The 18,576-nt window shown below is 32.2% G+C and overlaps 1 protein-coding gene across 1 annotated transcript in view; it reads left to right on the top strand.

Moving 5' to 3' along the window:
* LOC132756024 (regulator of MON1-CCZ1 complex-like) overlaps positions 1 to 18,146 on the top strand; it is a 61,621-nt gene extending 43,475 nt beyond the window's left edge. The window contains exons 17-21 of the mRNA XM_060746983.1: positions 6,584 to 6,759; positions 11,112 to 11,180; positions 14,825 to 14,895; positions 16,311 to 16,465; positions 17,430 to 18,146. Of these exons, the coding sequence (XP_060602966.1) occupies positions 6,584 to 6,759; positions 11,112 to 11,180; positions 14,825 to 14,895; positions 16,311 to 16,465; positions 17,430 to 17,512 (554 nt within the window). The 3' untranslated portion in view covers positions 17,513 to 18,146. The remainder of the gene's footprint in view (positions 1 to 6,583; positions 6,760 to 11,111; positions 11,181 to 14,824; positions 14,896 to 16,310; positions 16,466 to 17,429) is intronic.
* Positions 18,147 to 18,576: the final 430 nt, after the last annotated feature.

The raw sequence follows: 18,576 nt of genomic DNA, 5'->3' as shown, positions 1-18,576 counted from the left end.
ATGGGTAGTATAAATGATATTTGGGCATAAGAAAGTTTCAATACCAAAGCATATTGGAATGCTTAGTACAGAAACAAGGAAAGACAATAAAGGGCAAGAATGTTTGCAATTACAGCTTCTTTGCTTATCTCAAAAACAATATCAAATATGAAAGACAGTCAAAAAGTGACAAAAACCAAACTATTTGATTCCAAAAATATTTGAATTTAATAAAAATGACCGTTCACTGGGATTTTTATGGCTCACCTGAATATGTTCATATTTCGGTAAAAATTATTATAATTTCTGAGGAAAGAACTATTTCTGCTAAAGAAAACATTGAAAGATTTGTTTCAATGCCGACTCACAATATAAGGAATTGGATCATTCCTTTGTCACAGTTTCTTAAAATTTTAAAAAAACAATCTGCTCGGAAGCCAATGACAGGCGATTTACAAATTTAATTATGTTTCGTGCGTACATATTCTTGGGATTCTTTTAAAGTACATTATGGAAGGGAAAAATTAAGTACGCCACAGAAAAACAATTTAAAATAGATTCAATGTCAATAAGTGCCTCTGTGCGTAAGAGAAAACAAACTGTAAACGCTAAATTTGTTTTTTCTTTTTTTATTAATCAGCAGTGCAAATGTGATAATGATGTTTGACGTATGTGTTTATGTACAAACTGTGACTGCCATCACTAAAAGTTTATTTTATTCATTTGAAACCTTATAACTGACTTATTTCTTTAACATGATTTTATGTAACTTATATACTTGAATCATGTAATGATTTTGGTTCAAATTTTAACTTTTTTTGTTTCAAACATTTCTCCATTTTTTTTAAGAGAAAAGTTGATACGACATTGATAGTAAATTATTGATTTATAATTGTTATGACAGAAACAAACATTTGAGACAGTTTCGCACCTACGATTCTCGTTGACTCCCAATTTAAACAATTAATGATGAGGTCAAAATAGCTAGTGTCTTTTTAAAGAGACATGACCGGAATATAGGACTTATCAGGACCGATTACAATTAGATGTGCTTACAATCTGTATACATTCTTTTGAGATTTTCTATCTTCAAGGAAAGTCATGGTAAAACACTAACCGACAAATCTGTGCTGGAATCAATGATCCCGAAGGATAAAAAATACATCAACACTGAAGTACTTGACAATGTTTTAGATGCCACGCTGCACTTGACACTTGCTGTTTAAATCATTTAAATTGCAAAATAGTGTTGTTGATGAATAATATATTATACTGAATTCGGAACAATAAGGCAATGCATTAACATTTTATTTTGCGTTCCCCTACTTTACATTAAATACTTTGATAATTATTTAAGTTATGAAGAATCCAAGAATTGCAAATAAGCAAACACTTTCCAGACAATAGCTGAACAATAAGAATATGTGACTGCAATTAAAGCAATTTTATAAAATAAATAATAAAAATATATATGAAATTAGAGTATGAGCTTATAAGCAAATGGCATGTAAAATATACATATTTTCTTTTCCATTGTTGATTGATTTCTTGTTGTTTTAAGTTTTTTTTGTTTTTTTTCATTAATTATTATTTTTTTCATTTTTTTCCCCAAATTATCCAGCAAGCTTACAGTACGTCCATGGTTCTAATCAGGTACCCGTTTGCAACAAATTATAAAAATGCGAAACTGGAAATATTTTACAACATATAACCTTCACATTCTGATCAGGATCCATGCTGTTCGCTTACATACCCTATAACAAGTAGAGAAAGTGATAGCAAACAGCATGGATCCTGATCAGACTGCGCGGATGCACAGGCTGGTCTGGATCCATGCTGGTCGCAAACCCATTATGTTGGTTTTGTTATGACACGGCTCAAATGTACTTATTGGGTAGTATAAATTATATTTGCGTAAGAAAGTTTCAATACCAAAGCATATGCATATGAGAATTGCAAAGTACAGAAACAAGGAAAGAAAAGAAAGGACGAACATGATCGGGATGTTTGCAACACAGCTTCTGTACTTATCTCAAAACAATATCAAATATAAGACAGTCAAATTGACAAAAACCAAACTATTGATTCAAAAATATTTGTTCTAATAATTTGACCGTTCACTGGAAGTTTTTATGGCTCTTTTGATATGTCATCTTTCCGTAAAACATTTGAGCCGCGTCACGACAAAACCAACATAATGCGTTTGCGACCAGCATGGATCTAGACCAGCCTGCACATCCGCGCAGTCTGATCAGGATCCATGCTGTTCGCTTACAAACCCTATAACTAGTAGAGAAACTGATAGCGAACAGCATGGATCCTGATCAGACTGCGCGGATGCGCAGGCTGGTCTGGATCCATGCTGGTCGCAAACGCACTATGTTGGTTTTGTCATGACGCGGCTCATTTATATTTCTGAGGAAAGAACTATTCTGCTAAAGAAAACATTGAAAGATTTGTTTCAATGCCTACTCACAATATAAGAATTGGATCATTCCGTGTCACAGTTCTTAAAATGAAAAAACAATCTGCTCGGAAGCCAATAACAGGCGATTTACAAATTTAATTATATTTCGTGCGAACATATTCTTGGGATTCTTTTAAAGTACATTATGGAAGGGAAAAATTAAGTACGCCACAGAAAAACAATTTAAAATAGATTCAATGTCAATAAGTGCCTCTGTGCGTAAGAGAAAACAAACTGTAAAAGCTTAATTTGTTTTTCCTTCTTTTTTTAATTCTCAGCTGTGCAAATGTGATATTGATGCTTGACGTATGTGCTTAATGCTTATGTACAAACTGTGATTACCATCACTTAAAGTTCATTTTATTCATTTGAAACCTAGTAACTGACACATTTCTTTAACCTGACTTTATGTAACTTATATACATGAATCATGTAATGATTTTGGTTCAAATTTTAACTTTTTTGTTTCAAACATTTCTTGATTTTTTAGAGAAAAGTTGATACGACATTGATAGTAAATTATTCCACTGATTTATAATTGTTATGACATAAACAAACATTTGAGACAGTTTCGCACCTACGATTCTCGTTGACTCCCAATTTAAACAATTAATGATGAGGTCAAAATAGCTAGTGTCTTTTTAAAGAGACATGACCGGAATATAGGACTTATCAGGACCGATTACAATTAGATGTGCTTACAATCTGTATACATTCTTGAGATTTTCTATCTTCAAGGAAAGTCATGGTAAAACACTAACCGACAAATCTGTGCTGGAATCAATGATCCTGAAGGATAAAAAGTACATCAACACTGAAGTACTTGACAATGTTTTATAGATGCCATGCTGCACTTGACACTTGCTGTTTCAGTCATTTAGATTGCAAAATAGTGTTGTTAATGAATAATATATTTTACTGAATTTGGAACAATAAGGGCTATGCATTAACATTTTATTTTGCGTTCCCCTACTTTACAATAAATACTTTTATAATTATTTAAGTTATGAAGAATCCAAGAATTGCAAATAAGCAAACACTTTCCAGACAATAGCTGAACAATAAGAATATGTGACTGCAATTGAAGATCCTGTCACTCAATTTTGTCATGGTTTTATTTTATAAATATGATGCTCAAACTAAGATTTGTCAATATTTTAAGTTCAAATAAACATTATTTTTAAAGATATTACCCAATTTAACATTTCATGTAAATAAAGGGAGGTAATTAGAGATTTATTAGTCCCCTACCGGTTTACCGGAGGGGACTTTAGGTTTACCCTCCGTCCGTCTGTCCGTCCGTCCGTCTGTCCGTCCGTCAGTCCGTCCGTCCACAAAACTGGATCCCGCGATAACGCAAAAAGTAGTGAAAATATTTTAATGAAACTTGATATATGGATAGATGGCAGTATGGAGGTTATGCACGTCTTTTTCTTTTCTTCCTATGTTGAAAATTCTGGTTGCTATGGCAACAAATAGACTGAAAATATGACAAATTTTACACATAAACTGGATCCCGCGATAACGCAAAAAGTACTGAAAATATTTTTATGAAACTTGATATATGGATAGATGGCAGTATGGAGATTATGCACGTCTTTTTCTTTTCTTCCTATGTTGATAATTCTGATTGCTATGGCAACAAATAGTCTGAAAATATGGCAAATTTTACACATAACCTGGATCCAGTGATAACACAAAAAGTACTGAAAATATGTTTATGAAACTTGACATATGGGTAGATGGCAGTATGGAAATTATGCACATCCTTTTCTTATCTTCCTATGTTGAAACTTCTGGTTGCTATGGCAACAAATAGACTGAATTTCAAGATTTCTTATTCTAGTTTTTAAGTTTTTTCACTATAAATTCTTTATTTCTTAAGGTATTTTCTTCAAACTTTAAATATAAGTTGCTTGTCATCAACCATATCATATGTGGCAAGGTTTACAACTCTAGTACAAAATTTATCAGAATTACCACCCTTGAACTTAAAATTTTCATGAAAAAAACATTGTTTTTTTTTAATAACTTCTTTTTCTAAATGTATCTACTTCAAACTTCATATAAATGTTTCTTATTGTCACTCAACATTTGTGAGTGTTCAATACTCTAGCAAGACTATTTCCAGAATTATGCCCCTTTTTGAACTTAGACTTTTTTTTGAGAAATTGGTAATTTTTACTCCAACTTCTTCAATCATGATAGGATTTTAAAAATGATATATTTTGATAACAGGGATGTTTAAAAAATAACTTTAGAGTGTCCTTCAGTCCGTCTGTCTGTACATAAAAACTGTTTCCTGTGATCACTTTTAAAGAACTTTTTCAACAAATTAACTTAAAATAGGAACATAAGTGAATGGCCCTTCAGAATGTTGCTTGGGCTCTTACCGGTAGGGGACTTATGGATTGCTTGCAATACTATGATAATTGCTTGTTTTCTATAAATTCTAAGTCAAATTTTTTCAGTAAAAAATGAATTCATGTAATTTATTGATTAAATATAATGTGCACAAATATTTGCAGTACACATTTTATATATTCCTTGATGTTTGAAAATTGTTTTATTTGCATAATTATATACATATATAATTTTTTGCAAGTGTGGTATACACGCAGCCAGCCCGCATAGCTCAATCGGTTAGAGCGCGAGACTTGTAATCTCGACATTGTGGGTTTGATTCCCGGGCTGGCCAACTAAAACTACTAATCAGTCTTTCGGATGAGACTTTAAACCGAGGTCCCGTGTATGGGTGTTTAAACACTTGGCACGTTAAAGAACCAGGAGAAGCTTCTGGAATTGGGGCATCTTACTGTATCTGTAATTGCACTATCCTCCAAAAAAATAAAATGACTAATACTCTTCTGGAGGACTCGCCCATATGGGCAACCGTTGGCGAGTATAAATAAACACAAAAACACACACGTATACACACAGTAACAATATCAATCACAAAACATATAGGATCTTTAAAGCAATTTTATTGAATAAATAATAAAAGTATATATGAAATTTGAGAATGAGCTTATAAGCAAATGGCATGTAAAATATACATATTTTCTTTTCCATTGTTGATTGATATCTTGTAGTTTTAAGGTTTTTTTTGTTTTTTTTCCCATTTATTATCATTTTTTTCCCCAAATTATCCAGCAAGTTTACAGTACGTCCATGGTTCTAATTAGGTACCCGTTTGCAACAAATTATAAAAATGCGAAACTGGAAATATTTCACAACATATAACCTTCATATTCTGATCAGTCTGATCAGGATCCATGCTGTTTGCTTACAATTACCCTATAACAAGTAGAAAAAATGATAGCAAACAGCATGGTTCTTGATCAGACTGCGCGGATGCGCAGGCTGGTCTGGATCCATGCTGGTCAAAAAACCCATTATGTTGGTTTTGTCATGGCGCGGCTCATTTATTTTTTGAGTAGAAAACACATTAAATTAATGTGGATTGATCTACAATGGACATATTTTCTGAAATAAACCATGATGATGAAAATGTTATGGACTAGACACAAAATATATACTGTTACAGAATATATTAAACTTTGACCTCCAAGTGTGACTTTGACCTTAGAGGTAAACATTCGTGTGTTGTGCAAAAACACTTTGTCTCATTATTGTAAGCATTTGTGCCAAGTAATTACAAAATTCCTTGAACGATTGAATTAATTTTATATTTGTCACATTTTGTTTTTTTTGGAAATGGTGATAACAACTATACAAATGTATTTCTATTGACCAGTGGTTATTTCATTTTATTCTGTCGCCTTGAAAAAGGGCGACATATAGGGATTGTTTATGTCGGCGTCGTTGTCGTTGAAGTGCAGTGCATAGAAACTGCTGATCTGCATTTCTTATTTTTGAGTTATTGCCCTTTGTTGATTTTCAAATTTCATTTTTGTCTTTGCCATTTCTCTTAAACTATATTGTTCACAAGGCGACACATCCGACTTGCGGAGTTCTAGTTTCTTTAATGAATTCATTGTTGCATGTGCAGATCTAGCATTGATCAAGATTTTTCACTGAAAGTCCAGATCCATAATTCAATCTACTTGAAATTGCACAATTTAATGCTTCATGTAAAACATCCCTTATGCGAGAGACATTGGTAACTTTGTCACAAATTCTTGTTCCATTCACAATATTTCTCAAAATATAATTTATCAGTATATATTATCCTGTTTTATTTTCAGCACTATCTTTATGAATTAATCATCAACATCCTAGTACACAACAACTGTTTCTACCAGTTACATCAGTTCCTACAGTATCATGTGCTTAGTGACTCAAAACCTCTTGTAAGTTATACATTTATACTCAACAAATTTATTATTATTTGTAGGACACTAATTTTCGTTGTTTTAGTGGATAGGTAATTCTTAAATTTAAGATCCATCAAAATTTTATTGCCTCTGCTGTAAGATTATTTTGCATCACATTATTTGCATTTTAGTACCAAAATCATTTAAATATTAGCTCAAAGGTAACAGTGAAGGGATAAATTGCATTTGATATGAAGTAGTTTTGGTATGAACATAATGTAGTTGTGTTTTTGCTGTTCTTCTATAGAAACTGTAAGATGGTGACCGGAAAATATTTATTAAACAAAAAATTAAATGGCTAATAAGCAATCCATGGGTTGAAGAAAAGTTACTTTATTATTGGTTACAAATGTTATATATGCAACAAATTGTGCTTATTAAATGGGAAAGTGTGCTTAAAAAAGTATTTGAGTTTTGGCATTGGATGTCTGTACAAACTAAGGTGTGGTTAAAAATAATTTTGTATCATATTGCACTAGAGATGACTATTGTTGTAAAACTTCCTTTTTTTAAATGGTAATTATGTACTTATTTCCTTATTCATAAACATATACCATTACATAATCAGTTTCTCTGTGACTTTCATAATGGTTACTTATTCTTACTACCCATAAAAGGTAAGAGGGAGGGGGCATTTGTGTCTTTTTGACATTTTTTGTTCTATATGTAGCTTTGTAAATGTGTCATATAAAATTATTAGAGCTGTCATTGATTCGGTGCAAAAGCATATGATATTGATGATATATTGATATGGGATGACATTTATTGGCGATACATTGATATATCAATAATATCTTGTCTATAATTCACTTTCATATCTGTTCAAATGATTTCAATAAAAAGATTATTCTGTTCATACAATTATGATATGTCTGTGTTAAAAAAAATGCCAATGGCTTGTGTTCTTTTTTTCTCATCACTTCTTTGAAACATGTCCATTAAGTGGAGTGGTGGCCTAGTGGTTAAGGTGTCTGCCTCTCAACCCAGAGATCATGGGTTCGAGCCCTACTCGGGTCACGACTATGTTTCTGTATATGACACCAGTACTGATTGTTTCTAGGAAGCGGACTTGAAAGTGGTTAATATTAGTTGCAAAGATTGTTTCGCAATCATAAAATAAAATAATAAATAAATATGTTTAAACCAACATGTCTATTGCATAAAGACTGCAGACACCTGTTTCTGTACTGGTCAGAGAGATAAATTGGACTCATAGATAACCCTTACTCTTGTTAAATATAATTGTCATAACTTTGTTTTTCCACAAACAAGCACATGGTCACCTAGTAATATAGGAGTCGGACAGAATGTGATGATTTTTTGTAAGTTGGTAAACTTTTTAATGTTTTTTAGGTAACCTAAACTTTTAGTAGGCAGAAACTGCTTCAAAACGTTCTCTTACCAAATTTACAATAAGGTTAGAATTTTATATACCACAGGCCACTGACCTGGGAAAGGTTTTTGAAAAATTGTTCAAATATCCACAAGAAATAGATAAAACTTTTAAGATGTAAAAATATCCACATGAAATAGATAAAACATATAAGATGTAAAAATGAATTATTGATGCTGATGTTCCAGTCATTTTTCAGATTAAAGTGTCGCCTTTATCTACTGTTGTGGGGTAAAAAGACTGTGTTTTGTATGCCTCATTTAGGACCTTATTGAAGTACCAGTTTCTATTTTGATACATAATTTTGTAGTGTAATATTATGTCTTTATACTGAAATTTGTTTAGTCGGTTCATTACTTAATATATACAGGGAGATAGTTAAGCTATTGCAAAAAAATGTGTGTTTAAGTATCAGAGTTATCTCTTCTGCAACCAGTATAGGTTTTTGGGTGAATGTTCATAATTTTTAGGCATTTAATCAGTCAGTCAAAATTAATCGATTTTTATGCCGCCGCAGCATCTGCGATTCGGTGGCATATAGCGATTCACCTGTGTGTGTGTTTGTGCGTTTGTGTGTTATATAGATTATATAGTGAACTTAAAAAATCTTCTTGTGAAAAACCACTAGTCCAATTTCAACCAACTTGGCAGGATTGATTCTAGGGTGAAGGGCTTCCAAAGAATTTCATTCCATGCAGAAATCTGGTTGCCATGGCAACCAAAAGGAATTATAAGAATAAATTAAAAAATCTTCTGGTAACGACCCAAAAGGCCTAGAGCTTAGATATTTTGCATAAGGCATTGTCTGGTAGACCTCTACCAAGATTGTACAAATTATAGCCCTGGGGTCAAAATCGGCCCCGCCCCAGGGGTCATTGATTTTCACTATATGTACATATAGTAATAACTTAAAATACCTTCTTGTATGGACCCAAAAGGCCTAGAGCTTAGATATTTTGCATAAGGCATTGTCTGGTAGACCCTTACCAAGATTGTTCAAATTATACCCCAAGGGTCAAAATCCGCCCCACCCGGGGGTCATTGATTTTCACTATATGTACATACATGTATAGTAAAACTTTAAATACCTTCTTGTAAAGACCCAAAAGGCCTAGAGCTTAGATATTTTGCATAAGGCATTGTCTGGTAGACCTCTACCCAGATTGTTCAAATTATTGCCCTGGGGTCAAAAATGGCCCCGCCCCGGGGGTCATTGGTTTTCCTTATATGTATTTAGTAAAAACGTTTAGTAAAAACTTTAAAAAAATTTCTTGTAGCAATTGACAAATGCTAGAGGTTAGATATTTTGCATGAAACATTGTGTAGTGAACCTCTAACAAGATTGTTCAAATCATAGCCCTGGGGTCAAAATTGCCCCCGCCACGGGGGTCATTGATTTTCAATATATACATATAGTAAAGAATAAAAAAATCTTATTGTCTGAAGGTACAAGGCTTAGAGCTTTAATATTTGTTAAATGATATCATCTATAGGTACTCTACCAAAGTTGTTCAAATTTTGCCTCTAGTGTCAAAATTAGCCCGCCCCAAGGGCCATAGGTTTTCCTTATATGTATGTAGTAAAAACTTAAAAAATCATCTTCTCTAAATTTACAAAGGCTAGAGTTAAGATATTTTGCATGAAACATTGTGAAGTGAACCTCTAGCAAGATTGTAAAAATTATAGCCCTGGGGTCAAAATTGGTTCCGCCCCGGGGGTCATTGATTTTCATTATCTTCATATAGTAAAAAATCAAAAAATCTTCTTGTCTGAAGGTACAAGGCTTAGAGCTTTAATATTTGTTAAATGATATCATCTATAGGTACTCTACCAAAGTTGTTCAAATTTTGCCTCTAGTGTCAAAATTTGCCCTGTCCCGGGGGCCATAGGTTTTCCTTATATGTTTTCAGTAAAAACTTAAAATATCATCGTCTCTAAATTTTCAAAGGCTAGAGTTAAGATATTTTGCATGAAACATTGTGAAGTGAACCTTTACCAAGATTGATCAAATTATAGCCCTGGGGTCAAAATTGGTTCCGCCCTGGGGGTCATTGATTTTCATTATGTTCATATAGTAAAAAAAAAAAAATATTTTTGTCTGAAGGTACAAGGCATAGAGCTTTGATGTTTGCTATAAAATATCATCTATAGGTACTCTACCAAAGTTGTCCAAATGTTTTCTGAATGGGAGAAAGCTACAGCTTAGATATTTGACTTGCAATGTTGTTTGGTGGACCTGTATCAAGATTGTTTTGAATTAAACCCTTGGGTCAAAATTTTGCCTTGCCCAAAGGGACAGTGACCTACTTTCTTGTCCTTTGATGTACAACAATGAAATTTTGACCATGTGCACAGTTTTAGTTGTAAAATTGAACTTTGATTTCAGGTGACCGAGATTTTGATGATGTGACCTACTTGTCCTTTGATGTATAGCTATGAAATTTGAACCATGTGCACAGATTAAGATGTAAAGTGAAGTGTCTTACTGTGTTGCTTTTGATGTAGTCATGAAATTTAGGCTGTGTGAAATATATGACCTTCACCACCAAATTCACTAGACTCAAGTGCATTAATATATTCCTACTCTGATCTTTTATTGGATTAACAACAGATTTAACCACTAATCTGATAATAAGAATTAGATAGGTCAGGGATATATGCATTATGACAATCTTCAATTGTATAGAAACAAAAACAATCTGTTCCTACACTACTATGTAGTGTTGTATTAATGCGGTGGCGTAGCATTTTATCAAATGCAATCTTGTTTCAAATATGTATTTATATTGATCAACAAAAACCTATCAATAATTTTTCTACCGATGACAGCTCTAAAAAATACAACAATTTTTCTACCGATGACAGCTCTAAAAAATACAAATCTATACATCTAATGTTATATTCTTTTCATTTTGATTTAAACTTTTTGTTGTAGGCATGTTTGATGCTGTCATTGGAAAGTGTTTATCCACCTGCCCACCAGCTTGCATTAGACATGCTTACAGTAAGACTTTTTGTTCATTGATCTACTGAATATGTATTAATCTACTGTATAAGTGGTTATTCTCGTCACAGCCAGTCGATGCGTGGCTTGGATAGTATACATGTAAATAACAATGCCCACTTATTTTTATAAACAAAATATTTTTTCACTCATTTTTATAAACAAAATTTTTTTTTCACTCAAAATGTTTTTAAAACATCTTATTTTCAATGAAACAAGAAAGGAAAGTTGTTTTTAAAATTTTTATCCATATATACTATAAATATAGTATTTATATTTATAGTATATATGAATGAAATTTTTAAAAACAACTTCCCTTTGTTGTTTTATTGAAAATAAAATGTTTTTAAATATTTTATTATAATATTAAGTGAAAAAAATATTTTGTTTATAAAAATAAGTAGGCGTTGTCATGTACATGTATACTATCCAAGCCATGCACCGACTGCCTGTGATTTTCGGGTGTCGAAAATATAGCGAATTTAAAATTCCAGACATTTTGTGTATTTGAGTAAATATTACCAGATCCTGCCAGGGTAGCATTTAATGACAGGTTGGTTGATATTTACGCTAGAGAAAATTTTAACAATTTTCATCAATTCACGAAATTTCCTAATATTTCTGCATTGCTAACTTAACAACTTATATAGTGTTTGTATTAATACAAATATACAGTTAAACTGTGTTCACTCAAACTTGGACTAATTGAAAACCTGTCTTTGCTCATACTCACCGTCTTGTTCAGTCTAAATCCTTTATATTGTTCTACTTTGGATTACTCCAGCAGTGATTGCTCAAACTCTTATACCTTCCACCACAGACTTTAATAATGACATTATTTTTGGGCATGTTCAAAAATATATAAAGAATACGAATCATTTTAGAACTTAATATATCTTAATGATAATTAAATATAACTCCGTGTTTCTATTTTAATGCTGGTCCAGTAACGGAAATGGAGGCGAAACCTGTTTTATTTTTTATCATTTTCAGAGGAAAGGTGAACAGAAGTTTGGATGTTTTTAGAATGTGTGTTTTTTTTTCTATTGCATGATATTTAAACCTCATATCAATTTTTTTTTGTTGTTTTTTTTTTTCTCATAAAATTTTCATCTAAATACTTTAATATCAATATAGATATATATAGAAGCAAACTGTAAATATTGCTCTGATGATGCGCAAAAAACATATATTTTCTTGTTTCTTCGCCTAACACATTAATTACGTAAACAAGTTTTGTATCTTTATAATGAACATTTTTGTTATTTAAACTTGCCTGGGAAGGGCCTTCATTAATGTTGGTAAAACTTGTGGCCCAACCCATTTGCTTCAAACTGTTAACATACATGTTTCCTTATTCGTATTTATTGTATTCTGTTTTGTATTAATGTAATCTTTATGTTACATGTACATGTTTCAAGCAATAAAATATGATTAAATCAAATCAAATCACAGACTTTAAAGTACGTGCTTCCACCAAATATGGAAGATGATCAGGAAAACGAACTAAGAAGTTTCGCGTCATTGACAGAATGCTCTGACCTTGTTTTCCTATAAACAAGAAATTTTGCATTGTTAATTGTATTATATATAGTATACTATATATATATATATATATATATATATATATATATATATATATATATATATATATATATATATAGTTTGTGGCATTACAAAGTCCAGATAATTTTGGAACATCTCTATTATTTGATGATAATCATTTCGTTATATTATATAGTAAACTGTTTCTTCGGATATTAAAATGTTTTGCTCAAGTGTTTTTGCATCATATGCCCGGAGAGAATTCCATATAAGCTTTAAGCTTTCTACTCAATCCTGGATAAAAGTTATGTATTGTAATTTTGTTTGTTGCCCTGATGCATATTGTCGGGGTTTTGTCAATTTGTTGCTAAAAATAGTAAATCTGTTTCCAGTCAATAACTAGAGTAAGGAATAAAATATTTCAATTTAACTTAGTGTATAGCAAGCTTATGTAAATATCTTGCTTTTGGGCCTGCTAAGGTCAAGTTTAGGGTCACTTTTACTAAAAATAGAAAATATGTTTCTGGTCAATAACTAGAGATTGGAATTAGATATTTTTATTATACCCCCGCACAACAAAGTTGTAAGGGGGGTATACTGGAATCAGCTTGTCCGCCCAATAACTTAAGATTCCTTTGACCCACAGTCTTCATATTTGGCATGGAGGTTAGTTTCATGATTAGTAGATGACCCCTATTGACTTTGAGGTCACCAGATCAAAGGTCAAGGTCACAGGGGCCTTGACTTCAAAAAGCTTGTCCGCCCAATAACTTAAGATTCCTTTGACCCACAGTCTTCATATTTGGCATGGAGGTTAGTCATGATTAGTAGATGACCCCTGTTGACTTTGAGGTCACCAGGTCAAAGGTCAAGGTCACAGGGGCCTTGACTTCCAAAAGCTTGTCTGCCCAATAACTTAAGATTCCTTTGACCCACAGTCTTCATATTTGGAATGGAGGTTAGTCATGATTAGTAGATGACCCTATTAATTTTGAGGTCACCAGGTCAAAGGTCAAGGTCACAGGGACATCAAAAAGTTTGTCTGCCCAATAACTTTAGATTCCTTTGACCCACAGTCTTCATATTTGGCATGGATGTTGATCATGATTAGTAAATGACCCCTTTTGATTTTGAGGTCACTGGATCAAAGGTCAAGGTCATAGGGACTTTGACTTCAAAAAGTTTGTCCACCCATTAACTTAAGATTCCTTTGACCCACAGTCTTCATATTTGGCATGGATGTTCATCATGACTATAAGGTGACCCCTATTGATTTTGAGGTCAAAGGTCAAGGTCACAGGGACCTTGACAAAAAAAAGCTTTTCTTCTCAATTGCTAAAGAATGTCCTGTCCGCAATGTATTGATTTTGACATTTTCACATTTGAAGCATGTAGAATACATAACTTAGCAATGCACTGGCTTAGTAACCTCAGATTTGGCAGGGAGGTTGTCCTTGAGCTCTAAATGGCGACTGTTGATTCTGACAAAGTGGTATGCAGGGGTATTCACGCCATGATAGTGGCAGTTCTAGTATTGCTATTGAAATAAATGCTATATGCTATAATTATCATGTTTTGTTCTTTAGGGATTTGGATGTGAAGTGGTGGGGTTTTGTCCACTCTGTAAAATTTAGTAGTGGGCTTTTGTCCACTCTATAAAATTTTGATTGGTGGGGTTTTAACTGGTGGGGTTTTGTCCGTCTTCCGTCATAAAAAGTTATTAAAAATGAATTACCAATCATTTCATCTTGATAAAAATCTTAGTAAAACTAGTATAATTTGGTGCAAAGCAAGTTTTTATAAAGACCTCACTTGGAATGGCTTGTGTGCTCCCAAGGGTCAAGGTTACTGTTACTAAAAATAGAAAATTCATTATTTATAATTTACATTGCACATAATTACATTGATTGTTGCTTGTACATGTATTTGTATTTCAATTACAACCGATCTTTCTACAATGGGTTATTAAAAACCTGGTTTCCTGGCATTGCCTTGTTTCTTGTTTTGAATTTTGTTTGTTTGGGTAAGAATAAAATTCTAAATGGTTTATATTTTACTATCAAGTAATTTTATTCCTATATTTTATTTTATATTTACAGAGACTGGCTACTGCCAATGAAGAGATTATAGAAGTTTTGTTATCTAAACACCAACTTCTCCCAGCTGTGAGGTATGCTATTTATAGATAAGATTTTAGCTTGGCAATACAAAGTGCATGGAGAGCTGTCCTGTTCTCCATGGCATCCACATCTGCGTCCAGATTTCTGACTAAATTATTTATTCAGTAAAATATTTTTTACTATTATTTCTTTATTTCTTAGGGTACCTACTTACTACAAATTTTCAATATTTGTTCCATTATCATCAACCACATCATATGTGACAAGGTTCATAACTCTTCTAGAAGCAATATGTATAGAATTATCTCCCCTTGAACTTAGACTTTTCCTTATAGGTACTCCATTGAGGTTATTTGACTTGGCATGTGACTGAAAATATTTTTTTGGCATTAATATTTCATTTGATATAGGTCTAGACCAACTAATGTGCACATTTCAGATCATTCGCTCACTTTGTTTTTCAGAATAGTTATTCTAAATGTGGGAAATGACCCGAAATTGGAAAAGCAACCCTTTTTGCTCAAATATGTCTAAAAATAGCACAAAATACAACTTTCAACTTTTTAAGTATCTTCATTATCTTTGGCATGTCTTTTTAGTCTTATACACCACAACTTTGTTGTTTTGATAAGAGATTGTGAATTGAGAGTTTGTTGCATTTAAATTGCTTATCCTTTCATTGGTGTGTTTTAAAATTGATTAGGATATACTGATTACAAATAATCTGGAGTACTTTGCCATTTCTGTTGTACAAGTGTATAAAGTGTCTCTTCACTTCAGAGATGCACATGAGTTTTTTGGCAGAAAGATCAACTCAATCAAAAGTTTTGCTTTCATGATTTCTTTTGTTTTTAGTGATCATTTAGTCGCTGCTTTGTCTGTCTGTCCGTCCTCTTTTCTTGTCCAGGACATTACTCTAAAAGTATAAGAGATATCAACATGAAACTGTGTGGGTAGATAGATCTCATTGGGTAAATGTGCAATGCCAAAAAAAAACTGTAACTCTGCCTTGCCTAATTTTGAAGTTATTTTTGTTAATTTTTGACACTTTGAACTTTGTCGGGGACATCACTCTAAAACTATGAGATATAAACATTAAACTTTGTAAGTAGATAGATCTCATTGAGTATGACCTTGACATTACTGATATCAACATGAAACTTTTAGGAAGATCCATAAGATCCATAACTCTGCTTTACCTAAGTTGGAGTAAATGCCCTTTGTTCATTTTTACACTTTAAACTTTGTGTGGGACATAACTCTGTAATCATAAGAGGTATCAACAAGAAACTTTGTAGGTAGATAGACCTCATTGAGTAGAAGTGCTGTGTAAAGAACAGTAACTTTGTTTGAATTTTGTCCGGGGCATAACTCTGAAACTACAAAAAAAACACACTTTCTGTGTCCAAAACCTATTCGGGGAGCATCACCCGGTTCAACCGGCTCTTGTTTTTTTTGTCTGCAGATTTATAAGAAAGGCAGGTATCACTGACACAGTCTCATCCAGAAAATTTCTAGAAGCTGCCATGAACACAGAGGACAATCAGCTATTTTACACAGTCTTCAAATTCTTTCAACAAAGAAACATTCGAATGAGAAGCAGTCCAGTATTTCAACCAGGTAATTGATACATCTCTCAAGTACATGCTAAGATTTGTAGAGAATTCATATATCTCTCTAGTTTATATACATCTTTCAAGTTTAGAGAATTTATACTTCTTTTAAGTTTAATAATTTATACATCTCTCATGTACATACTGAAATGTTTAAGATATTAAACTTAAGAATTTATACATCCTTCAAGTACATACTGAAACACTAAGAACTTAAAATCTCTCAAGTAAAAGAATTTATACATCTCTCAATCTTAAGAATTTATAAATCTTTCATGTACATTTTGAAACATTTAATAACTTAACACCTCTCAAGTTTAAGAATTTATACATCTCTTAAACTTAAGATTTCATACCCTTCTCAAGAATTTATACATCCTTCAAGTACATACCAAAGGGTTAAGAACTTGAAAATCTCTCAAGCTTCAGAATTTAAAAATCTCTCAAGCTTAAGAATTAATACATCTGATTCTCTCATGTACAACTGGGGAGGTTTAAGAATTTATTCATTTTTTATGAAGAATGAAGACATCTCGAAAGTACAACCTAAGAGGTTAAAGAATTTAGACATTTTTTTCAAGTACAAACTTGAGAGGCATAAGTACAAAATCTTACACTATTTTGCTTGTTTAACAGAAGTTGAATAAGTCTGATACAGATTGGTTTTTTTACAGATGTTTGCCATGATAAAGTTGTAATGTGACAAAATCATGCTTCACCTTGCTGGAAATAAGGGATTTCAATATCAAAATACTGAAATTGAGATACATGTGCTAATATTATAAATCCTAGTCCGATATACAGGCTGGTCAGACTCGATACTCGGAGCCATGGCTTATCACTTTTGGTTTCAGCAGAATGGTTAAAATTGACAGCCTGTCGTTTCAAATGTTCTGTATATTATTGTCTTAATTCAGGAATGGTTTTCATTTACAAGTTTAATTATTGTTTTTTTTTCTTATTTACTACAGGAGAGCACTGTGAACTTTATGTTAAACATTTTGAGAAGTTGTTTGGTGCAGATGCATTAATGCCATTCTCTAGTTCAACGTAGGCCATAACTGGAAAATGTTTTCATAGGTAAGTAAATAAAAAGAAAGACATGTGATAACAGGAAAATAGGACAATATTATATGACATAAAGAGGACAAAATAATATATCAGCATAACTGAATAAGATGGTAGCAAAAGGGCAAGGCAATATTTTAGAAAAATAGGACAAAATTAGATGATAGAATAAGACAATGTAACATTACAGGAAAATAGGACATTGAAAAATTTCAGCGAAGGACAAAGCAATATTACTGAAAAATAGGATAATATTGAATTATAGAATAGGACAATGTAATATTTCAGGAAAATAGGACATTTTAAGATGAAAACAAAGAGGAAAAAGTAATATTATTGGGAAAATAGGACAATATTGAATGACAGAAAAGGACAATATAATATTACAGGAAAATAGGACATTTTAAGATGAAAACAAAGAAGAAAAAGCAATATTTTTGGGAAAATAGAAGATTCAAGATTGCTGCAAAAATAGAACTTTACAAAGTGGATGAAAAATAGAATAGAACTATTCATTATGTTTTTAATATGACTTCAGCAGTTGTTGCTATAGTTTGTATATAAGGATTGAAGACTTGTAAGAATGGCAAAATATAGGACCATGCATCATATAAGTAATAATATTTATAATAGCTGCCGGTTTCTTTTTGCCGCGCCAGTTTTTGGCAAATTCAACCCCTATTTTTACACGCTTAAAAAAAATGAAAACTATCTTAAATTGTCATATTTACTACAAGGTTTAAAAGTTAATATGTTCTGTTTTTCTATCTTTAATACTTTTTTGTAAAAATGCATTTAAAGTTTGCATTTGCCATGGCAAAGTGTGTTTTGCCATGGCATTTCGGCATTTTGCCATGGCAAATAATTTGCCATGGCAAATTAAAATTGCCATGGCAAGGTTTTTCCTACTTTTGCCATGGCAAATTTGCCATGGCAATTATTTTTTTAAAACATCACAAAACTTTCTAAAACTTGTCCTATGACATGTTATTGGTCGTATTGTTATGTTTTTATTGTAATCTCTAATTTTTTTCATTTTGCCATGGCAAT

The sequence above is a fragment of the Ruditapes philippinarum genome, unplaced genomic scaffold (genome assembly GCF_026571515.1).
Source record: "Ruditapes philippinarum isolate M1 unplaced genomic scaffold, ASM2657151v2 ctg1017_1_1_1_1, whole genome shotgun sequence".
NCBI lineage: Eukaryota > Metazoa > Mollusca > Bivalvia > Venerida > Veneridae > Ruditapes > Ruditapes philippinarum.
Note: the sequence above shows the minus strand (reverse complement) of the source record. Positions and strands in the feature narration are given on the sequence as shown.